Source organism: Lineus longissimus, chromosome 11 (assembly GCF_910592395.1).
Source record: "Lineus longissimus chromosome 11, tnLinLong1.2, whole genome shotgun sequence".
Taxonomy (NCBI): domain Eukaryota; kingdom Metazoa; phylum Nemertea; class Pilidiophora; order Heteronemertea; family Lineidae; genus Lineus; species Lineus longissimus.
Window position 1 is genome coordinate 16,599,646 of NC_088318.1, and position 22,842 is coordinate 16,622,487.

Sequence of the window (22,842 nt, forward strand, 5' to 3'; positions counted from 1 at the left end):
GTGCATTTACGCTTATGAAATTAGGTGGGGCTCTGTCTGGTTGTGACAGGAACAGGAAGCCGTACTGGGTATATAGGCTTAGACAAATTGGTTGCTGGCAGTGCACCAGATTGCAAGATTGGATGAAGTCTTTTCAAACTAGGTCAACAGAACTACAAGTGACCGATACTTGACAGTCAGGAGTATTTCCATTTTCGACGTATTTTAATGTCTATGATATGTCATGTTTATTACTGTCAAACCCAATGATTATGAGTAATAAATACTGATTATTAATACAATCAAATCCTACACCACATTATTATTATCATTAAATCCTACACCACATGACCTGTTAATTATTAACATGACGTAATACCACGTGACACTCCTCCTCTACCCTTGGATCCCAGATGAGTTCCGCCGGAGTGTGTAGTAGCATGCCCCAAAAAGGGTCACATGACAGGCCATTGTGCAGAGTTCATGACCCCAGCTATAGACAGGTGACCAGACTGCCGTCACAACAGGACAAAGTGTCATTGTTGTCTCCTTGGTTGGCCACAATTGGGGGGGGGGTAGCTGGGCAAGTTGAAGTGCCTCCCAGAAACAAGTGAAAGGGAGCAAATTCACCAAATCTTAACATCAGAAAATGTCAAGGTAATACATTAAATATACGGCCCGGTTATAAGACGCCAAGATTTCAAATCATTCATTCGATAAAACATTGTAATAACATGCAATTGCCTCTTAATCTGACTGTAACAATGACCTTCATAATCACAACCAGCCTGTCTTACAAACTTTGATATAACTTGCATTAAAGTTTTATTGGCCTTATAAAGTCATTATTCTTTTGTTCAAGGTTGTCAAGTTATATGGTTCTTCACAAGTGTATACTCACTGCCAAGGTCACATGTGACATTTCATACACAAACCGATGGTTTTAAATCTATCAAATCAAATTTTTGATCTAAACAAGAGGCCCAAGGGCCTGGCGCTCAGCTGAGTTGTTGCTGCGTTGTTCGTATATATTACATTACTCGTCAAACTCTACTAAACTAAGGACTCAAAGCCTAAGGATAATAGCTTCTGGATGTGTAACAGTGAATTGCGGTAGACTGGCGCAATCTACTTCAAGCAAGCTCCACCCTTGCAATGTGTGCGCAAACAGATAACCTAACCTATATTGGACCATCAATTCTACACACAGCAACATGATTCATCCTCAGCTGTTACCATGATGATGATGATGATGATCCTTTTCGCAAATTGGTCGTCTTCTGTCTTTCTTCCATACTTCAGTGCCACCGGATGTAGTCTGCCCTTGTGGAGGGATCCTTTCAGCACCGGGACACAAGAATCCATGCGAATTGAATCACATGGAGAGACTAGCCCAATCACCCGCTTTTGGCTGGGTAGAAATGGGTAAATCTCGCAGACTGGACCTTAAACTCTACTGCCGACGTGTGAGGCCGGTCTGACAGATGAGTAAGTGGGGTCCACCTAATGCAGAAGGCACCAGTTTCCCTAACTAAAAGGGTAACATTATTGCCTAAAGGCCTGTGTACACTAGTAAAATATTAGCAACATTTTTACATTTCCAGTTGCAACAAATGTTGCAAAAATGTTGCGTAGTGTGTACAGAGCAAAACGCGTCTTACAACATGTTGTAAAATTGTTGCAAATTAAATGCAATGCAATTCTTTGTTGCATGTTGTAAAAATGTTGCAAACTCTTCAGCCAATCAGAAATAGGATTTGCGTCATGTGATCTACCGGAGTTCATGTGACTTGAACAAGAAGCAGGTATAGCAACTCTCAAGTGAGTGTCTTGCTTCGTAGGGTGATGAAACCTTTTCTAGAAGTTTTTGTATGACGGCTTGTCAGTCAGCCGCAACTCCTTTAGGCTGCGTATCCATAGGCTGTTCCGTGCCCTGCACAACATTCCCTTTTTACCGCCTGGCGCGCCACACGGACAATGAACCTTCGTTGGTGTTATTGATCGTTCCCATAGGTTATGCCGTGTCACATTGCGGGCATATATGCACTGTGGATTGGGAATATAGGCCCATATTGGGATTGAACATGTCCATTCTTTTGCGAGGGAACAACACGGAAGCAATGTCTGAGGCGAAATTAATTCAAGAGGTTCATCAACGGGAACTACTCTGGGACCCCGAAACTGATGATTATCATAACAAGCACGAACCTGTAATTTGTTGCTTAAAAGTCAGGTTTTATATACATGTACATGTCAATTTGATGTTGCAAGTGAAAATACAAGTTACTTGTATTTTCATTTTCAATATTCATAAGAAATTGTCTTCTGAAATAATGACAGCGTGCGGATAAACGCGATTGACTGCTGCGAAATGAGGACTACAAAGGCCTACATGACCAAAAAGGAATATCCAATGGAGACGCAGGGCATAAGCCGCACTTACACCACCTGAAAATGGACCACCAATCTTGGTTCGGGAACCAATGCCGCACCATCGAAAATCCACCAAGCGCTTACACCAGCGCTGCAGCTAGTTATAAAATCCGGCTACAGATGGCGCGCAAACAATAAGCAGAACGCAGAAAGCGCCATTTTGAAAGCGCCGCCTGGAGCCGAACCATCTAACTAGCTAATTGCCGATCCATTTGCGCGTACACCACGACAAAGCCGAGCTTTTAACAAGCCGGGCGATTTGGACCATCAAGCTTGGTGGGACAAATTCGCTCGGCAATTTGTATCGGCAATGGATTGCCGAACCAATTTGTCGCGGCAATGTGGTGGTGTAAGTGCAATTGGTCCACCAATATATCGTGGTGTAAGCGCAGCTATAGTGCCAGGTCACAAGGCTGTTACGCCATAACGCCACACTACACAAGGGCATACCCTATGGATACGCGGCCTTAACAGGCAGTGGTATGCCCCATCATCCACCCTCATTTTGATCCAGGGCCTGGTCCATATTCTCTTTGGTTATTTCGCCGCCTCTTCCGTCTCTCAACAATGACAGCTAAAATTGCTGCAGAAGCACTCAAAACACATCTTCTCTCCTTGGAATCATCCATTTTCCCTCCAAAATACCTATTTCCCTTTGTTCCCACTAAAAAGTTTGCAACAATTTACCAACATGTTGTAAAAATGTTGCTAATTTGTTGCTAGTGAACACAGGGCCTTGAAGGGCTTGTTGCAAAATTGTTGTAAAAATGTTGGTAAAATGTTGGTAAAATGTTGGTAAAATGTTGGTAAAATGTTGCTAATATTTTACTAGTGTACACCCTGCTTAAGTCAAGTGAAACTCTTAACAAACCTTAGCAGAATGCCACCATTGAAATGTTGATAATAATGATAGCAAGTAAAAACTTTAAACAGATAGACTTGATTTTTTTAACCAACTGCCACATGTGGTTTTCTTTATTTAGTAAATTTTGAGGTAAGTATTACAGAATGAAATACTTGAATACTAGAATTGCCTGGCTCTTCTGATGATTGCACTGGTGAACACCGAAGTCGATGGGATGTGCAAAGTCATAGCTCGATCCTCTCTCTTGGTCATCTTTGAGATGTGGTCACCAAATATGTTCAAATGCAGCTGCAGATCATTCCTGTCCTGCAAAACATGATGAGGAGATAACATTTTAATTTTGATAGAATAGGTAAGCTAGCCAAGTTTTATATCAAAATACAAGGCCAACAACAACTGATAAGGCGCTAGGGCCGAATGATCAAGGAAGTTCATTGATGATATGATTGGGAATACATTGTGATAAGAGTGATGAATCGGCCCCGTTTGAAGCATTGTGCTATGTACAGTGTGCAAGTGTCAGTGTGTATCAGCTATCGCATTTATTGTTTGTTGACATTTCAAATCGCTGGAGTCGATCCTCAATTACACTGTTTATGTACATTGGCAACCTTACCCGATGATATCAGAACGATGTTTATTATTGTCTTGTTTATTCACATTAGTTCTGCTATGTGACAAGAGTTATTTGTTGAGAAATCCATGATTTAAAGCCGGACTTTGACATCGTTTCTCAGACCAACCAAGCTGCATTTCGCAGATCGTTTTTCAACGATCGTCGACGAACTATTTCAAATTAATCACATCCAATTAAACAATCCAAGCCTTCCCTAATGTCATCAACATGCAATAACACAAGCAGCCAAATATTATCGCCTATGAAATTGTGAATTTAATGAGAACTTACCTCTGAATTGACAGAACGCGATCTATTCCATAGCATGGTCTCCTTACGTCTGAACTGCGCAGACTCGAGACGTGACGTTCGCTGCACGTGTGATTGGACGTGGGATAACTCGCGCGAAATTTAAAATGCTCTTCTTGGAGGGTGCTCACTAAATTGCGCCAGTAACACCACCTGGTGAGAAATTCATGAACTACGCCTATTGATAATGAAAGAGAAAGCTTTGCTCTATAAAATTAGATTTGATTCATGATCCCCAACTAAGAAATCAGCTGCTGGAAAAGTTTTTGGAAAATTTCGCTCGGTGCCACCTAGTGGCCAAACCGCTCATCCTGCCGGACCCACATTTGGTCTATTCAGGAGTCCTGAAGGGTCTCAACGCCTCAGAGGGAAAATCTATCGCCTATCCGCCATAGTTTTGAAACGTGCCTGTTTAACGGACAGACAGACAGACAGACAGACAGACAGACAGACAGACAGACAGACAGACAGACAGACAGACAGACAGACGGACACTCATTCTACCATTTACTCATATGAATAGCTCAGCTTTTCAGCTGAGCTAAAAATTGTCATTCTTGCTGTCTTCACAATGGCACTGTTGAAATTTGTATACAGTACATATTTACATAATTTGAATTTTTCAAATTCAATTACAATTTTCAAATATTTAACAAACGGCATGTGCCTTTAAGAACGTCTGGTGAAGGCTTTGTTCGCAAAATGTGTGTGACCTTCACTTGGTAGATTGTTATACATGTAGCATATGCCTTGTTACATGGACACTGCTGTCAACAGTGATTGCATAAGACTTGTAAGACAACATGACAACATGACAAGATGTGGTCAATTGGGTCCTTTCATACACTGGAAAAGCCATAGAAATTGTTGTGTCAAGCAAAAATGTTGTCTCGCCAAGTTTATTCACCTTTTATCAGGCAATCATTATAACCTCAAGCAAAAACCGATTAAGCTTGTCTAACTCTTTCTGCAATAGGCCTAACAGAATAAATGTCTCGTTTCCAGATATCACTTTATTTATGACGGACTGACAGCACACGGTAACACAATATCTCCCCCATTTTTTCGGAAAGCGAGAAGATAACAATCACGCCACCAACCATCCAGGGAAAAAAATCTGCACCACAAACGCGGCACGGGCCACATGAGGACAAATTCCCATTCAAACTACCGAGACAACAATGGCATGGGGAAGGTAGAGTTCACTTCAGGTAACCATGAGCTATTCTTGTTTTCATAAATAGTATAATGAACATAATTTACCTGAAGAATTACCAATAAGTGTAGTCTTAAGTGTTCAATAAGTGTAATCCACCTGCATGTAGACAAGCAATTTTTATTGCAGCTGAAAATTGCAAGTCTGTTTTGGTCATTGCCCAAATGGTTAACTTGATTTTCTACATAAGGCATAATATCATTTTGTTTTGCAATGGCGCGCAACACTGAATAAACTAGCCCTCCTGAACAAACAAAGTGTATGTTCTATTACAATACAAAAACTGTAATCACCATGATATTCAAATGGGTACATCCACTAATACACAATGCCATAATGAAGTTATCATGAATACGAATTTGTTGAAACTTTGTATTTATAGTATTTGTTTATCTGTCTGCAGAAAGGCAATGCTGAAATTTAAATTTTGTGTGAATTTACGCAATCGAAATTTTTCAAATTCAATTACAAATTCAATTTTTTTAACGAACAGCATAGGCCTTTAAGGACAGTTTACTCAGACCACTTCAGAGAAGGCTCATTAGCAAAACAGGACCAATATATATTAAGGGCCACCTGTTGGTAGTGTGAAGAACTAAATTTAATGAATTTTGGTGAAGTTTTCAATAGTAAACGTGGCATTATGAAAGATGGAAGAATGGTTTTTTGATTGAGCAGATTTGACTTGTCAGCCTCATTCCACAAATAACTGCTTGTTTAGTCCAGGTTCAGCGACACGTGTGAGAGGAGGACCATCAGCTGACCCTGGGTTTGAGAGGTTGTTAATCCCGCAACCCTCGATTTTAACAATGCCCAGGGATGAGCAAGCAGCATACTTTTAATCAATTCAATTCATAGTGAAGTGAGCATAACACTGAACGTGCTGAATGGAAAACATGTTTAATCTAAAACTTCATCAAGCAGACCTTGAATAAATGGACTTTAAAAAACACTTCATGACAAAAGAGTGACAGCTGTGGCAAACTGAGGAATATGTGTAGGAAGATTTGCATTGAGATCAATTTGTTGTACTAAAACTGTTGTACAAACTAATCAGAATTGATTGAGACCAGCCAAGATCGGGATGTTTGGCTTTCCTAAATAGGCCTACTCGTTCAGATAGTGGACCAGGGAAGTGTACTGAACTGCTCTATGATATGGGCCTACTAAGCCTGTAGGTTTTATTCTGTCTAGACAGCGAGATATGGCTGAACAGAGAATGCTTGCACTTGAAATATGCCGATTAAATCCAATGTCCAGTTATGTTAACCCTTTGGAGCCCTTATTCCCACAGAAATACCACCCCATTAAGCCTGAGTTTCCAGAGCCAAATGGTGTTAACATCACCTTTGATGCCAATATACTCACAGAACTCTAATTTTCAAGCTTGAAAACTTTACAATGCATATGAAAATCATGCTCAGCTACCGCACTACGTAACCAAAGTTGTCATTCGGAATACGTCAGAGTCAGAAAGCTGTAATAAGTGTTTCATGTGAAGGGGAGCCAAGTGGGTTTTGGTGGCTAGAGTCAAGATCAGGCAAACACCGAGGTTTTTCTTTGATTTGGCCTCAAAGGGTTAACCCATATGACCTCATTTGTCTAAATTCAAATCAGACCATCACCAATGAAGTGTATATCATTTTTTCACCCTATGTGTAGTAGTGTCTATATAATTGAATCCTTGAGTCTTCACCAACCCGACCAAACTATGTATTAGCCTAGCCGACCAGCCAGTGTTTTCAGTAATCAGTTAGCAGGTGAGGGAGGAATTCAACATATTTTCTAATATTTTTACCTGTAACACAACCACGGCTTGGCACCTAAGCAGTTATATCAGTCACGATAGCTGAAATTGAATTTGTTGTTGGGGTCAACACTGGAAATCTCAGGTAGAAATATGTCAGTTTGATATTTTTTGACTTTATCTATTGGTTCATTGCCACTGAGCTGTCTATATCTTCCTGTTCTACTCTATTCTAGGTGTCAAAATGCTACTGCAACTTCCTGTCTTCACAAGCCTTAAACGCCAAAGCCTTTTGTTGAACACAAGAGGCCCACGGGCCTTGCACTCAGCTGAATGTGAAGAATTGCTCTCTTTAGTTTCCTGTGTCAGTTTATATAAATATTCCGTTGCTGGAATAAAAGCGACAAAAAATTGTTTTGAAATTCACGCTTTTTGCCCCCTGGATGGAAGGATGGATGGATGGAAGGAAGGATGGATGGATGGAAGGAAGGATGGATGGATGGATGGAAGGATGGATGGATGGAAGGAAGGAAGGAAGGATGGATGGATGGATGGATGGATGGAAGGATGGATGGATGGATGGATGGATGGAAGGATGGATGGATGGATGGAAGGAAGGAAGGAAGGAAGGATGGATGGATGGATGGATGGATGGATGGATGGATGGATGGATGGATGGAAGGACAACCGCAACTTGCATGGCAACAAGACTAGCTCAGCTGACGAAATGGAAATTTTTAATCGGTACACACTAAATGCAAAGATACACACTAAATGCAAATTACAACAGTGCCATACAATACTATATATACATGATATACCAAGTTTCTGCAAAGTAGCATACATAATAACTGTACAACGGCACTGTGTGTAACTGCATTTCTTTTTGCCTGACCCACAATCAAACATGTATCAAACACTAATGACATCCGTCCTGCTTGGTGTCAGTGACGCACCAGTTACGCGCTTACCTCTCTATGTTACTGGGTGGCGCGTCAATGACGCACCAATGATGCGAATTTAGGGATGACAATTGTGATTTGGACTGTAATTCTCTTAACAATCACTCTGTGCGAGAAATCCCACACAACAATAGACAAAAGTCATTAGCGTTAAATGGTTGCGATATAAATCAAATTTTGCGCAGCTATGTGTACTTTACTGAAATTGACCGAGGAATCGCTTCCTAAAGTGCAAGGTAATAAAGGAACCCAAATATCAATGAGCATTCGGGATATCGCTAGGGTAATCTGGCTAATGAAGAGGTTGAGTAGATCAGAAACGTCAAAGAGTTCGCTTGTATTTCCCGAAAATGAGGCAGACAAGGAAACCCAACGATGCCAATCTTGATTGGTCAGCTTGGAGGCACCATCTTGAGATCAGAACGAGGAAACCAAGCCACCATAAGAAGAATTGATATGAAGTCATTGTTTGTGTTGTGACCATTATTCCGGCGGAATTGCGATAGCCGAGACTGTTTATGAATGTCCCAATACGGTAGTACAGCTGAACTGTAAGAGTAAGATGTCGCCGACACAGTACGTTAACGACAGACGATATGATATCGCTGCGTCATTGGATCGTTGCGCGTATGATATATCGGGACTGTCAGCTCATGGCGGCGCTGCCCGAAAAGTGACTGCCTCAGCGAAAGGGTTAAGTACATTCAGCTGACATAGTCTTTCCAATGAACATTAAAAAAGTGGCCGACAAAAACCAGAAGCTTTCAACAAACGAGATCAATATCTCATCTTATCAAGATGATTTGTTTGAATTTTACGACCTTTAAAAAAATTCCAAGTAAATATTTGCTTATCAACATATTTCCGAGCATGATGATAATTAAGTATCCAATTTTCTCAATGGAAAAAAGGGAAATGTTTATCAAGTAACATTTCATACAATGTAGGTCTGGATTCAACAACCTGATATGACCTCAATTCAAATTCAAGATGGCGACCACTGCTGACATTTCAACCATCCTGTACAGGTGATATACTGTCTGGACAACTTACATATCACATTAATCTGCAGATGTCTATAGTCTTAGTTTCACCTATCCAAAATCCCCGGGTTTTTCGACACCCGTGTCTTCGCCGTGTGTAAGAAAAACCCAACGAGCACTTCCACTTATAAAATCAGGATAAGATATTGTTGGGTAATTCGGCAACAGGTGCCGCTGCAGTTAGTAGCTCTCCTGTGTTTTGTAAATGTTGGAGGTTAGAAAGTGTGTATCACGCATGCGTCAGAGAGACAGCAATTACAGAAATCGAATTTTTAAATTGTTTAAACATGGCAGAAAAATAACACGTGCCCAACATAATGCGCCCTTCTCTCGAAGGTCCAGGGCAGAAAAAGTGATGGTTGCCTACCTTATTGTCAGCACACAGTGGATTTAGAGGAGCACAGCCCATAGTAGAAATGTCTCTGGACAAGGCACTTTTGACTCAAGTGATAAGACTCTTCGGGAAGGTCTCCAGCATCACATTGTTACATTCCAATATTCGTTTAACATGTTAAACAGAACCTTATCAAATGATGGTCAGTATCTAGTTTTTATCACCATCATAAATTTGTGTGTTTTTATCTTCGAAAAAAATAATGATCAAGCTCTAGCTTTTATCAAGATTGATGATTGATTAGTTTTTAACCTTTAAAAAACATATCTAAGTCAGTGCCTGCTAAGACTTGTTTACTCATGACAAATCACCAAAACGTTCTCAATGTAACAACGAAGGAAACTGAATTATTTCAGACTTTAGAATGAGTAGAAAACTTCCAGTGTGAACAAAAAGGTTCACTGCAACCTCGGACCATGTAAGGAAGAGCTGAAAAGTAAACAAGGAATATTAACGTTTCTTACCTCAGAATGTCTTGGCAGGGGTGGCGTATTTGTCCGTAGTTGATTGTGTTCGCTACTAGTACTTAGATGGTCGCTAAGCCGCTGTCGATGATCGCCCCAAGATGGCCGCGACAGTGCACAGTAATAGCAGACAACACAGATTATCACGCAGAGAGTAAATAGAACGGCTATCACAATCACAATAGTTTGGATATAGTCACCAGTTGCTGAAATGATACGGAAAGGAGAAAGTTTTTAAGTTGTGAAATCAAGAATCGTATGCGAGTTGAAATAATGATGATAATAATAATAATATTGAGTTCTTACATAGTGCTTTTCCATGTTTCCCTGCTCAAAGCGCTTTTGGGATATCATACCCGGTCTTCACAGAATCAGGGGTTTCAAAAAGCAACCAAGTGGGGGTTTTCAATCCTATGCAAAGCAATGGTGGTTGCCCTTTCTTCAAACTGGAGAAAAACTTCCTGAGCACCATGGCTATTTTCAATCCTAGACAACATGATGGAGTTCGCTTTCAAGGGAGTGCCTTCAAAGTTCATAAAGAGCAATCATCTAGTCATCATCTACTTTATTGATTACAACACTGGCAAACACAGCTGCAAGAGCCGGCCAGCTGCCATGAGCCAGGCAAACGCAAACGTCTACCGCTTAATTACCATGTTAATGACAATCAATTGCATCGTAATTGTGAAACTGCCATACTGTTTTCAACAGAATTGTAAAATCAGTGGTCAATTGGTGCAATGTCATGAATGATACTATTTGAGACACAGTTCTCGTAACTATTCCGTCATAAAATTACGTACCCAGTCTTCAGAGAAGGGCAATTCCATAAAGATGAAGTTAGTAGAAGTGCTAATCAGTAACATACAGAGTGTAGGTGGAAGTCACCATAACTCTGAAGCGCTGTCTCCGCACCGGATCGTTGACTCTTTCCCTGCCACGGCTCAAGATACTTAGCTGAACTAAAAGCCCAAGACAGCATGAGGGTTAAGCTGGATTAAAGCAACAACTCATCTGAACTATCTGAACTATCTGAACTCAACCCTACTATCGAATTTTAATGGATGGGGCTGGTACCTTTCCATTCGTGTAGAGGGATTATTAATTTGCCAGCTTCTCTTGCTGATTAAGCCACCTGTTCAATGGCAAAACGAGTTTTCATAAAAATTTTATGTTAATACGAACATGTTTTTGTGATATGTCTGAGTACTTGGTTAAAACCTTTGGGTTCAGCTCGATCAGGAGGATAATTGGGGACATTGTGGGTTACATCATAAAAGTAACATGTTCGTCTAGGATGTGCTGGTATGCTGGTTTCCAAGGTAGCCTATTTGTGACCATACTGAACTTGCAGCGCTATTGCCTCTGTTACCTCCGCCCATACCACTGAAGAAATATGTGTCATTTTTCTGTATATCGCATGCCTCTGTTCATGGTGCACCTCACCCAAGTTTGATCTGATACTGCTGTACGCAATGTACACTATCTATATACGGTATATAAAGCAGCATATGGTGAACCCATTTTTTGATCACACAAACCTTATTTTCCATGACTACTGCATTGCTAATATGAACTGGATTTCAAAACGACTTCACAGGGGTTTCAATCTTCTAACTCGCCCAGAGTGAGCTAGAAACAGGCTTTCACAGGCATTATTTGCATTTTTTCTGCATCACGTTAATTGGACAGCCCGCTGAAAACAGCTAAACAGCACTGAAAAACCAGCTGGCCTGATAAGATCTGATGAAAAATTTGGCCTATATATTATTTCATCTCATGGCATTTTCCTGTCCCGAACTAACGGATGTCGAGGCGTAACATTCAATGGCTCGATGATGGAAGATAGCTCTGCTGGCAATTAGCCACTATCTGTCTGGCATGGATCCGCTAAATAATTAGAAGATCATCATGATTTAATGAGACTCACTGCAGAACCTGATGAAATCAGATGGTAGCCTATAACAATTTTCAATTCCAGATGGGTTGGTCCTAACCTGAAATTCAAAATGTCAACGAGGATCTTGGAGTCGGGACCAACCACCTCATGAACCAACCAGACATCGGTAGAGATTGTATCCAAAACAATTGATTTTAATGACCTCTTACTCTAAAGTGCTGTTAAAAACTTAAGACTGGCGACGCAAGTCCTGACTTGAACAACATCAAGATTTTTTTGGAGCCAAAGCAGTTTGCCTATATTGCGTCTGCCAAGAGGTTTCCTGCTATTTGACTAGATGTTTGCCTGCATCATTCCCACAGACGGCCAAGTAGGATATATCAAAATTTTCCTCCGCGCGTATTCATCAAATTTGTATTGATCACTCAGCTCTGCATACGGAATGTACACAGCAGACTCATATATTAGTTCAACATGAGACGGATTTTTTACGCAGCCACGATTCCATCTTATCATTTTATGTATCGGAGCGCCCAGACAGACAGCGATTGCGAATGTAGCGTCAGTGAGGTTAAATCTGACGACAGACACCGCCAATCAAATCGATCACGTCTGCGACCAAAACTCTTCACCAGACAAACAGGACGGATGACAGAAACTCAAATGACTTCCGCGGGCAAAAATTCAGGTCGTGGAACTCCAAGACACAAGTTTGTAAGTGCACTTACTGAGGAGGAGAGGTGGGAGGGGAGTTCTGTCCTTTAAGACAGAATCTTGAATGATGAAACCGTCTGCTCAATTTCTGATGAAACCAGATTCTCACCATTCAATCATTTGCTCTGTACACAACGACACGTTTGCAACCTGTCTCCGATCTAGACCAGCCTCTGTTGACATCATGTTATCACTTGCCGACACCCACAGGGCTTTTTATGAGCATCGGAAATCACAAGCTCAGATAAGTCAGCTCCGAATCTGTCCAAATACTATTACAACCTAACTTCAGAAGTCTACATTACTGCATGAATATGTAAAAGATGCCTGCTATCGGCAAAGGGGACAATAATGACTTAAAGGTGCAGTATCCTGGAGTGAATGACGACAAGGTGTCAATTCTTTTTTTCAACGCGATACACAACATTATAAAAATGCATGAATGCTCATCTGCCAGGCGGATCTTCTGAGGTAATGTACACTTAAATATGACGAACCAGTTTCGTTTCACCCCCAAACATCCCTTTTTCAGGCAAGAAAAGTCATATAGGTCTAGGTGTTGGATTGCGACCGTTCCAATGAAAGTAAGCGCCACTGTTCATCACTAGTATCATCTGCCACCACATGGCTGCGGCAGCTGAAAAATGGCCGCTGCAGTGGAAGGGTTAACAAAACATAAAATCACAGGACACATCCAATTCAACTTCTGCCTCCACATCACGCCAAACTCTGCACAACACTATTTAACCACCCTCTCCAAAAAATCTGTCCGACCAGCTTTTAGCGTGTCTGGAAACTTGAGCAGAAATAGCAAACACGCCGGGCTCAGAAACATAATCAGGTTTAGAGTATATCGAGAGACACTCCATAGAGGGTAACCATGGAGAACGAGCAACAGTCTGGTTCTCTAGAACACTTATTGATTCTGTCTGGCACAACCATTGATGGGAATTGAACAGCGCCAGCTCCGACGCAAAAGCCACGCATTTTACCTGACAGGGAAATACGGTAAACCATCAAATTATCATGAGCATTCTTGCTTTAGCAGACCATCAAAATAAAAATTGTGAAAATTTAATTGATTTCATTGAAATTGAAATTGAAACACAGGTTTTAAAAAAAGATATTTACTCACCAGAAGCACCTAAATTCAAGTTAATGTTACTACTTTCCGACGTCCGACTTGGGTCGGTCGTTGATAATGCGTTACAGTCCTTTTCGTCCGAATTATCTGGACAGTCCAAGAACCCGTCACAGACTACAGGTAGTGAGGCTAATGGTAAACAACTATAATCATCACATCGAAATGCACATTCTGAAATGAGAAACAACACAAATTTGATAAGTGAGGCATAGGTTACAGACAAGGCAATCATATGCTAAACAAGTTGTAACAAGTTACAGGTCAGGAAAACATAATGGTAAACAGGTTACAGACTAGGAGGCATATGGTAAACAGGCTACAGACTAGGAATTAACATATGGTAAACAAGTTGCAGGCTAGGAGGCATATGGTAAACAGGCTACAGACTAGGAATTAACATATGGTAAACAAGTTACAGGCTAGGAGGCATACGGTAAACAGGCTACAGACTAGGAATTAACATATGGTAAACAAGTTACAGGCTAGGAGGCATACGGTAAACAGGCTACAGACTAGGAATTAACATATGGTAAACAAGTTACAGGCTAGGAGGCATATGGTTAACAGGCTACAGACTAGGAATTAACATATGGTAAACAAGTTACAGGCTAGGAGGCATATGGTAAACAGGCTACAGACTAGGAATTAACATATGGTAAACAAGTTACAGGCTAGGAGGCATACGGTAAACAGGCTACAGACTAGGAATTACCATATGGTAAACAAGTTACAGGCTAGGAGGCATATGGTAAACAGGCTACAGACTAGGAATTAACATATGGTAAACAAGTTACAGGCTAGGAGGCATATGGTAAACAGGCTACAGACTAGGAATTAACATATGGTAAACAAGTTACAGGCTAGGAGGCATACGGTAAACAGGCTACAGACTAGGAATTAACATATGGTAAACAAGTTACAGGCTAGGAGGCATACGGTAAACAGGCTACAGACTAGGAATTAACATATGGTAAACAAGTTACAGGCTAGGAGGCATACGGTAAACAGGCTACAGACTAGGAATTAACATATGGTAAACAAGTTACAGGCTAGGAGGCATACGGTAAACAGGCTACAGACTAGGAATTAACATATGGTAAACAAGTTACAGGCTAGGAGGCATATGGTAAACAGGCTACAGACTAGGGAGGCATAAGGTAACAATTTACAGATAATTGAGGCACATGGTAAACAAATTACAGACTAGTGAGGCATATGGAAAACAAGTATTACTATTAGCATTGAAATGAACATCTGAAAGTCTGAAATTCGTCTCGGTGTTCCAATCAAACCACCCAGCGATAGATATTGCTTGTCTGCTGTAGTATTTCCAATCAAATATATTAAGGAACATAAAATATCCCTGGCCTTATCTGAATAGTCCATTTACTACTTTACAAGTCTCCAGAGAGGTACTCGGGGCTTTCATTGAGCTGCTTATAGGACATACAGCAATTTGACCACACTTTGCACCCATGACTCTTGGACTTTGACTGAGGGTAAGGGCACCGAAACCAGTTTGCCACTAAGGGTAAGGGCACCGAAACCAGTTTGCCACTGTGCTGCTGGTAAAAAGACAACAGAAGTTTCGTAAAAATCAGAATTTACACCAGGCATAGCTTGAACATACTGCAGACACTGGAATAAGTGGCTATCCGCAGGTTAATCAGAAGTTTCCTGGATTTTGAGTTTAGCATAGGCCCTTTGCCAGATACGCCGGTACTACCTAGGAACAGCAAAACAAAGTACCTTTACAATAGGTTTTTACGGTCAATGACCCCAGACAATGCCTGTGTCTGGCGTCTTTTACCGTGAAGATCTATTGTAAAGATGATTTGTATTGCCGACCCTAGTTGGTACAGGCGTATCTGGTAAAAGGCCTATTGTAAGATGAAGCAGAGTATACCCATGGAAATGTGACACTACAGTACAATCGTGCAGGCCATTGAATGCAGAACTGAGCCTTTCTAATCTCCAACGGCAGCCACTTATTCAATGTCTACAGTATATAGATTAGAAACATCACGTCACCATCGGCTTCTAGTTCCTATATGATCCAGAGGGAGACCAGTCCCTGCGAACACGGAAAAGACCAATAAGTCGGTACGCGTAGGTACCTGGATCACTGCTACCTTTGATCACTGCTTGTGTTCAGACCAATCAAGATGACCAATGTCCACTGAGGAGTATCAGTAACCTTTTTCTAACCTCTCTAATGACTGACCCAATAATAAGACCACACTCTTGAGATTTCTGAGGTATCCGACTACACCCTTCGGCTTGAGATGGTCTTTGTCTTTGAAATCCAAAGACTATCACGAGGGTAAGGTCTGTTACCTCAGAAATCCCACGAGAGTTTTTTCAGTTATTTATTCTATGCTGCAAAAAGATGATTTTAAGTGATCTAAATGGGAAATTGGACAGCACTTGTCAGTCCCAAGGGTGTCTGTTATAGAAAGGTTCTACTGTATTTTCAATTTCTCCTTCATATTCCTAGCAAATGGAGCAAAAAGTCTCATATTGGTTATTTCAGAACCATATTTGAACAAGAAGGCCAGCCAGTAGTCTATGTGACACCGTGATGCCTCCAAAAGGAAATGCAGACATCGATAAGCGGATGTCTGTTCGAAATCCTCCGGGAGAGGAAGACAAGTATGTCTCGCTAAGAAGGAGGTGACTCTGACTTCTTCCTTGTCTGTCGCCATGGTTACACTAGCTCAGGTGCTTTTAACATTAACCCTGTGGCGCCAGCGACGAGCCGCAACTGACGTCACATGAACCTCTCAATAAAGGACACCCTTGGGACTGCGAAAAGCTAGAATGTAAAAGATTTCCAGATTAGATTATGGAAATGAAATCAAGTGTCAGATCACATGGAAGGTTTCCAAACAACAGTTTTACTGTTTTAACCGTTTCACTACTACCAACACAGGTCATGCCTAAGTAGTCCCTTCCACATCCCCCCCCCCCCCCCCCCCCCCCGTCAATAGGAAAGAATACATTCAAGGAGAAGCGCAATATAAGAATTTAAACTTCTTTTTACACCTATCAGATGCTGCTTAGTGTAATGCTACCAGTGGCGGTGCATGGTGTCAAGCAGGGACATTATCATCCTGGCAAGGTAAATCACATGCCCAAGTTGTCCCTTTAAGGTAGTGTATATTTCTAATTTCAGCGAAGTTAGATAATCCATGAATGGATGGTTTTTCCATTAACGAACCATCAGGACAGTAATGTTTGCACCATTAATGATCACACTTTTACCCCGATAAGCAAAGATATTCGGCCTACAAAAGTAAATGGGGGAAAAAACTAATCAATACAGGCAGTCCAGACAAGGGTATCAAAACACCATATGACTTGGCAGACCATGTTCCCTCCATCCCACTCCACATTACATATAACATCTGGATTGAAAATTTGCCAACAGATCTGTTTTATTTCTTAGCTTTCTATTGATTTTTAAAGTTCATCAGCCAGACTACACGTAGATATGGTAAAAATCTGCGTCTGATTCTTATTGGTCTGATTTATATATATTGGTTGGTTCAATAACCACTGTTTCAATATTAGAAAGAGACGAACAACATTGATACTATCAGAGCCACCTATAAGCAGACAGTAGAACTAAAGCTGTCCAGTTCAGTCTGGTATTCCTTAACACACAGAGAGAAGATAGACCTTGTTGTGTAAACGACATTCCATAGTATTGAAAATATCGCTATAATATTCTTAGATGAATGCTGTTGTTGTCTGTGCATGGCCAAAGGCATGAAGGGGAAGAAGGTAAACAACACGTCAGATATCCATCATTTGGTTCAGGTATAGGTAGATCAACATGACATGTTTTTAAGGACACTCCATCAACTGTTCCCCTGCGCACTTATCTGCTAAGGGTTTCATTTCCATTGTCTCCGTACCATGTACCCTGGTAAAACCCAGGGTTGGTGCAGGGTAGCAACAGGCAAAATTGAGGAAAATAGTGAAATTTACACCAACATTAACCAACATTTGTATCTGTGGCTAAAGGAAAAATTGAAAAGAGAAGAATTTGACACATTTCTTTCATATCGGCTAATTAGATTTTTGACCCAGCGCACACCCTGAACATCTACAGGAACATCCAGTGAGCCAAACAAAGGTTCATTCAGCATGTGGCATGGTCACAAGGTCACAAATGAACATGGAACAGGAAAAACGCCACAGGCCAACAGTCTGTGGGTACGCAGCCTTGGGCTTCCATTGGCCTGGACCTGGAGAAAGCTGCAAGGTCAACGCAGATGAAACGACCTCAATTTTCACAAAAATGACACATCACTACTTCTATCTCACAGGAGCATCATCAGTTAATTGGCTCTCCATGATGTCTGCACAAGGTAACCAAAGGCGTTATACTTATTTAAAGAGTTCCAATCGCGCATACGAAGCCTGCAGTAGTGACATCTGTAGGCGAAATTATCAACTTCTGTGTGACATCACTAGTTCCATATAAGGAAGCTCATTTGCATAACCTTACAACTTTGTTTACTATGAGTTGAAAATTCGAGAGCAGCACGTGATATAAACCTATGAACAGATGTGTTCAAGTTACCATCTACAAACACCAACCAGCGAACCCGTGTCGAGTGCCATAGAACAGGAAATATTCGCTGTTGAATCTGCCCGTGTTTTTTGCTGCCGTCTGCTAGCATTTTGGAAACAAAAGCGGACAGTGCCTTGCTAACACTGTCCGAATTCCCACACTGAAAAACGTACCTTCTTTTTTCCTCAGGCCCTGAAGAATATGAAGTTAGCTATAGATTCGGTAAGCTGAACACTTGATAAGGAAGCGCTTCATTCAGAAACTTGAGTTGTAGAATTCCATATTGATGACTCCTGCAGCAATTTGCGACTGTTTCATTTATGCTTAAAAGCATTGTATTGATCAAGTACATGTACTTCACTGGTGGAACCATCTGCTCAAAAGCACTATTATCATTGGTAGACAAACTTTTTTCAAACAAAGTTTAGCACTTTGTACTCTGTGAAGTCAAGGTACACCAGAACCAACACAGTCCTTTACAATAAAGAGACAAATCAACCAAAAAAACTCTTGGCAGAAATATAGAACAGGCTTGCAAGCATAAATCTCATGGAACTCCACATCATCTAAAAAGTGTTGAATTTACGACCGTAGTTATTTTTGGTATACAGATGGTGCAGGCAGGGTAAACGGACTTTTATTGAGATAAAACAAATGATTCCTCCACGCAAAAGAGGCCCCATAAGATGAAGAAAGCCAAAAAAAGAAGGGAACAGGAAGAAGAGACATTCAGAAAACGGCCATCAGTCAATTTCATCTAACTTACCGGTTTTATTAGCCATTTGATGCAAAGTTTACAAACTTCAGGCCAACTGCCTACGGTGGAAGACTGCGATCAACTGACTTTTAAGAGAATTTCCCCACATTAATATTAAGAGTACACAGCATGACAATGATATTTTCGCAGCACATGTCTGTAACATTAGTAACCTCGAGATATTAAACGTTATGTAATATGAACTGGCAACCACAGCCACAAAAACAAGATTACTTTTTCATTATGACGCAAGACTGGACCCGGTGAGCATCCAAATCTGAAGCCAGTGATACTACAACTAGGCCTATTTCATACGGATGATGTCAGCATGAGGGTAGGTTCCTAGGGATGTGTCATGTCGGCACCTGGGTAGGTGTGTCATGTTCTTACTAAAAAATAACTCAACATTTCGGCAAATATTTCAAAGTTATGAAGTGCTTTGAAATAGTTAGGCTCCAAGTTGTTAGTGTCCAGGCAATCCTCAAGAATATGTTTTCAGACTAACTACTTGAAAACAGTCGCCAATCCATGCCAAAGCATTAGTAATTATGACCTGAAGTGCATAAGAAAATTCAGTCAGTCAGCTACAGATCCGTCTTCCTGACAGTTCCGGGGTTGAAATCGATGAGACATGATCTTGGCATTACGAACCCTTTCACCCAAACGTACTATTCCATAACATGACACCAGACATGTGAATGTGGAAAAGGGATTGCGATAACATGATGTAAACGTCTCTCTTTAATTTCTACCCTCAAAGGCGAACTCCGTTTTGTCAGTGAAAATTGTTTGCATCCACCCATTTGAAATTAGAAACAAGGGCAACGTGAAGCCAAGGGAAAAACGAAATTCTAATTCTATTTGGAAATTTTCGAGCGTGGGATCTAACAGACAATTTTTAGATACATGGTCTACCAAAAAACATGCAACATAGGTTTTAGTCTCTAGTATTAAGAATGTTACCGTCTTTTTTCACAAAATATTTTCAACTCAAACGTTGTGACAAGTCATGCATTATGGCCAAGGGACAGAGTTGCCATTTTTGGCAACTTCCAAAGGTTGCCAATTACTTTGGTTTTGGCCCAACTGAATTTATAGCCTGGTATTCTTCTCATGCCGGGTTTTGGAGGGATTTTCTTGCCGCCTGGCATATGACAAGAGGTAATTTACAGCTCACTAATAAACCTGCCCAACGGATAAGATATATTTGGCTATCTTATCTAAAACAATGGAGACTTCCCCAGCTGCAAAACATTAAATTTGCTTTATGGACTTCGTACTTCAGAAAAAAAGATTACCTGATTTTTATTTGTGTTGGGTAATATACAGGTAAAATGTGACAAAAAAGAGCCTAATCTTTCGCACTCAATAACTACTCATCTAATTGAGAATTATGGGATATACCTAGAAAAACTTGGAACTTTTCAACACACCGGCTTAAGTCCGATTTTATTGATGGAAAGTCTAGACTGAAAATGACATCACCCAAACACCCAGGCATAAAAACTGGCCCAACCAATTAGTTAGAGAGCCCATCTAAGCCATCTGCTGCTGAAGATGTCTAGACTGACACCACTACACTGGGTTGCCTCACAAATCTATAATAAAATGCCAATATGAAACACAAATGCAAAAGTACTTTTACAGCAAAAGTACTTTTTAATACAGGAGAGCAATACATCACAAGGAAAGTTGCATTTGGTATGATTATGATTTAAAGGGTGTGGGTTCAACTGGTAAAGATGTAACAATGTTTCTGATCCCATTCACGGAATGTCACCTCTGATAGACCATGGTTGTATGATGTAGGCCTTAACTCTCAAACAAAACCATTTGGACATCCGTCACTAACGACAGGAGTATAGATGTTTATCAAACAAAAGGGGAAGAAGACAATTTGTGTTAAAAATACTGGAAAATCAGCGAAGTTAGCTAATGGATATTATTATTTTTTAACAAGTAATCTGTCCATTACTATTATTACACATCTCAAAACAAGGTTGCAAAGTCCATTATTGCCATTAGTTCGCGTAAATAGACGACTTTTTTTACAACTTTCGCCGGAGTGCTGACAGCTGCTAGCACGTAGTCTATGTGGTTTAGGATACGTGTGTAGACATTAGCGGCTAATAATAACGCTAATAAAAAACGTTTTGCACTCATTGAACCTGTTCAGATCGACGGCTTACTGCAGCACATGCTCGATCTTGTCTGCAACTGACGTGAAGAGATGCAGCAATATTAAGGCTGAGCACACTGAGTTTTTCTTTTTACGTCAACCATATTGATGGGAATATAATACCAGGGCAGTGAAATCCCACCAGTCCAGTCTGAGTGCCTTGGTCTGAGTATAACTTCGAAAAATAGTTACAAAACTTGAAAGTATGAATTTCTCCTTAGCTGACATGCATAACAGGAATTACCGCATAACAGACATTATCAAAAATGTGGATCCACCAGAAAAGACACAGATCCTTCTCAACTAGATCCCTCCACACGACCAGCAAAGACACAGAGTCCTTTTAACTGCATCCTTCCAAACAACCAGCAAAGACACAGCTCCACATTACCAGCAAAGAGCGGTCTGAAATCCCTCTGAACTGATCCCTACGAACTACCAAACTTTCCAAATCCCTCCACCTAACAACAGAATAGTTTTCAATATCCCTTAATATTTCTCCTAGGAAATTTATATATGTCACTGCACTGCCCAAAGACAAATAAAGGTTCAATGTCAGATTTCCCTCATGGCGGGATCATTGCCTTTAGCCAAGGGTCAGCTTTAATACCATGTTTATTACAATAATCCATCGGCCCATAGCCCCACACCATCCTGCAATACAGGAAACCGATTTGCTACAGAACATTCAAATTTCTTCTACGGCGCTATTAAAATTGTGTTGCCATGGAAACAATATCTTAAAAAATCGTGCCAAGATGATGCATTCGTATTAGATGGGGGATATGTCGAGTGGGATGGGGCAGCATCCCATGTGATCGTTTGGTTAAATTTGCTCAAGAGCTGACAGCCACGTGCCGTAAATGCCATTTACGCACTTGATACTAAATTTTTACCCCATGTACAAAAAAAATCAAGCTTTTCCAATGAATTAGTGCATCCAACTGTTCATCTTTCTCTTTGATGTACTTTCAATTGGTGAATGTCGCACCAAGCTGGCTTCCAACGAAGCCTGATTATAGAAGGTTTCTTTCTGAGTATAGGCCTACTGGCTTCCCCATCATGCTTGCAATCATACTCAATAAACCAGGTATACTACACATACTCACAACTCAAGTACCGATCAAGGATCACAGCACATTGTCTAGTTGTTGGAGATTTGAATGCAGTGGCAATTCTACAATGTCATGGTACTCATTAACCATTTGGAGCCTGAGGCAGGCTAGGTTCTATGAGTTTCCTCGGTAGCCATTTTGCCAACTCAGAATGAATAGGTCAACGAATACATAGCTTTTTTTATAAGTCGGGTAATTGCACCAACTTGATTCAATAGGATAGCATATAGTTACCTTCACCTACAACTGCAGGGCTTTGCCAAACTCATGATAAATGGAGCAGGGGGGAATAAACTTGAGTGCACAACAAGAAAAGCCTAGCCTGCATGAGTTATGGCTGTGGATGCAGTCTGTAAACTGGTTGCTGCTGGCATAGTTTACTTTCTTTATCTTATCTTATCTTATCTACTCCAACACAATAGA

General features: G+C 40.8%; 1 protein-coding gene across 2 annotated transcripts in view; it reads right to left on the reverse strand.

Annotated features, from left to right (window-relative positions):
• LOC135496316 (low-density lipoprotein receptor class A domain-containing protein 4-like) overlaps positions 1-22,842 on the reverse strand; it is a 69,042-nt gene that overhangs the window by 36,580 nt on the left and 9,620 nt on the right. For both annotated transcript variants that reach the window (XM_064785574.1, XM_064785573.1), the window contains 2 exons: positions 13,778-13,957; positions 10,029-10,234 (listed from right to left, as the gene is read on the reverse strand). In XM_064785574.1, the coding sequence (XP_064641644.1) occupies positions 10,029-10,234; positions 13,778-13,957 (386 nt within the window). The remainder of the gene's footprint in view (positions 1-10,028; positions 10,235-13,777; positions 13,958-22,842) is intronic.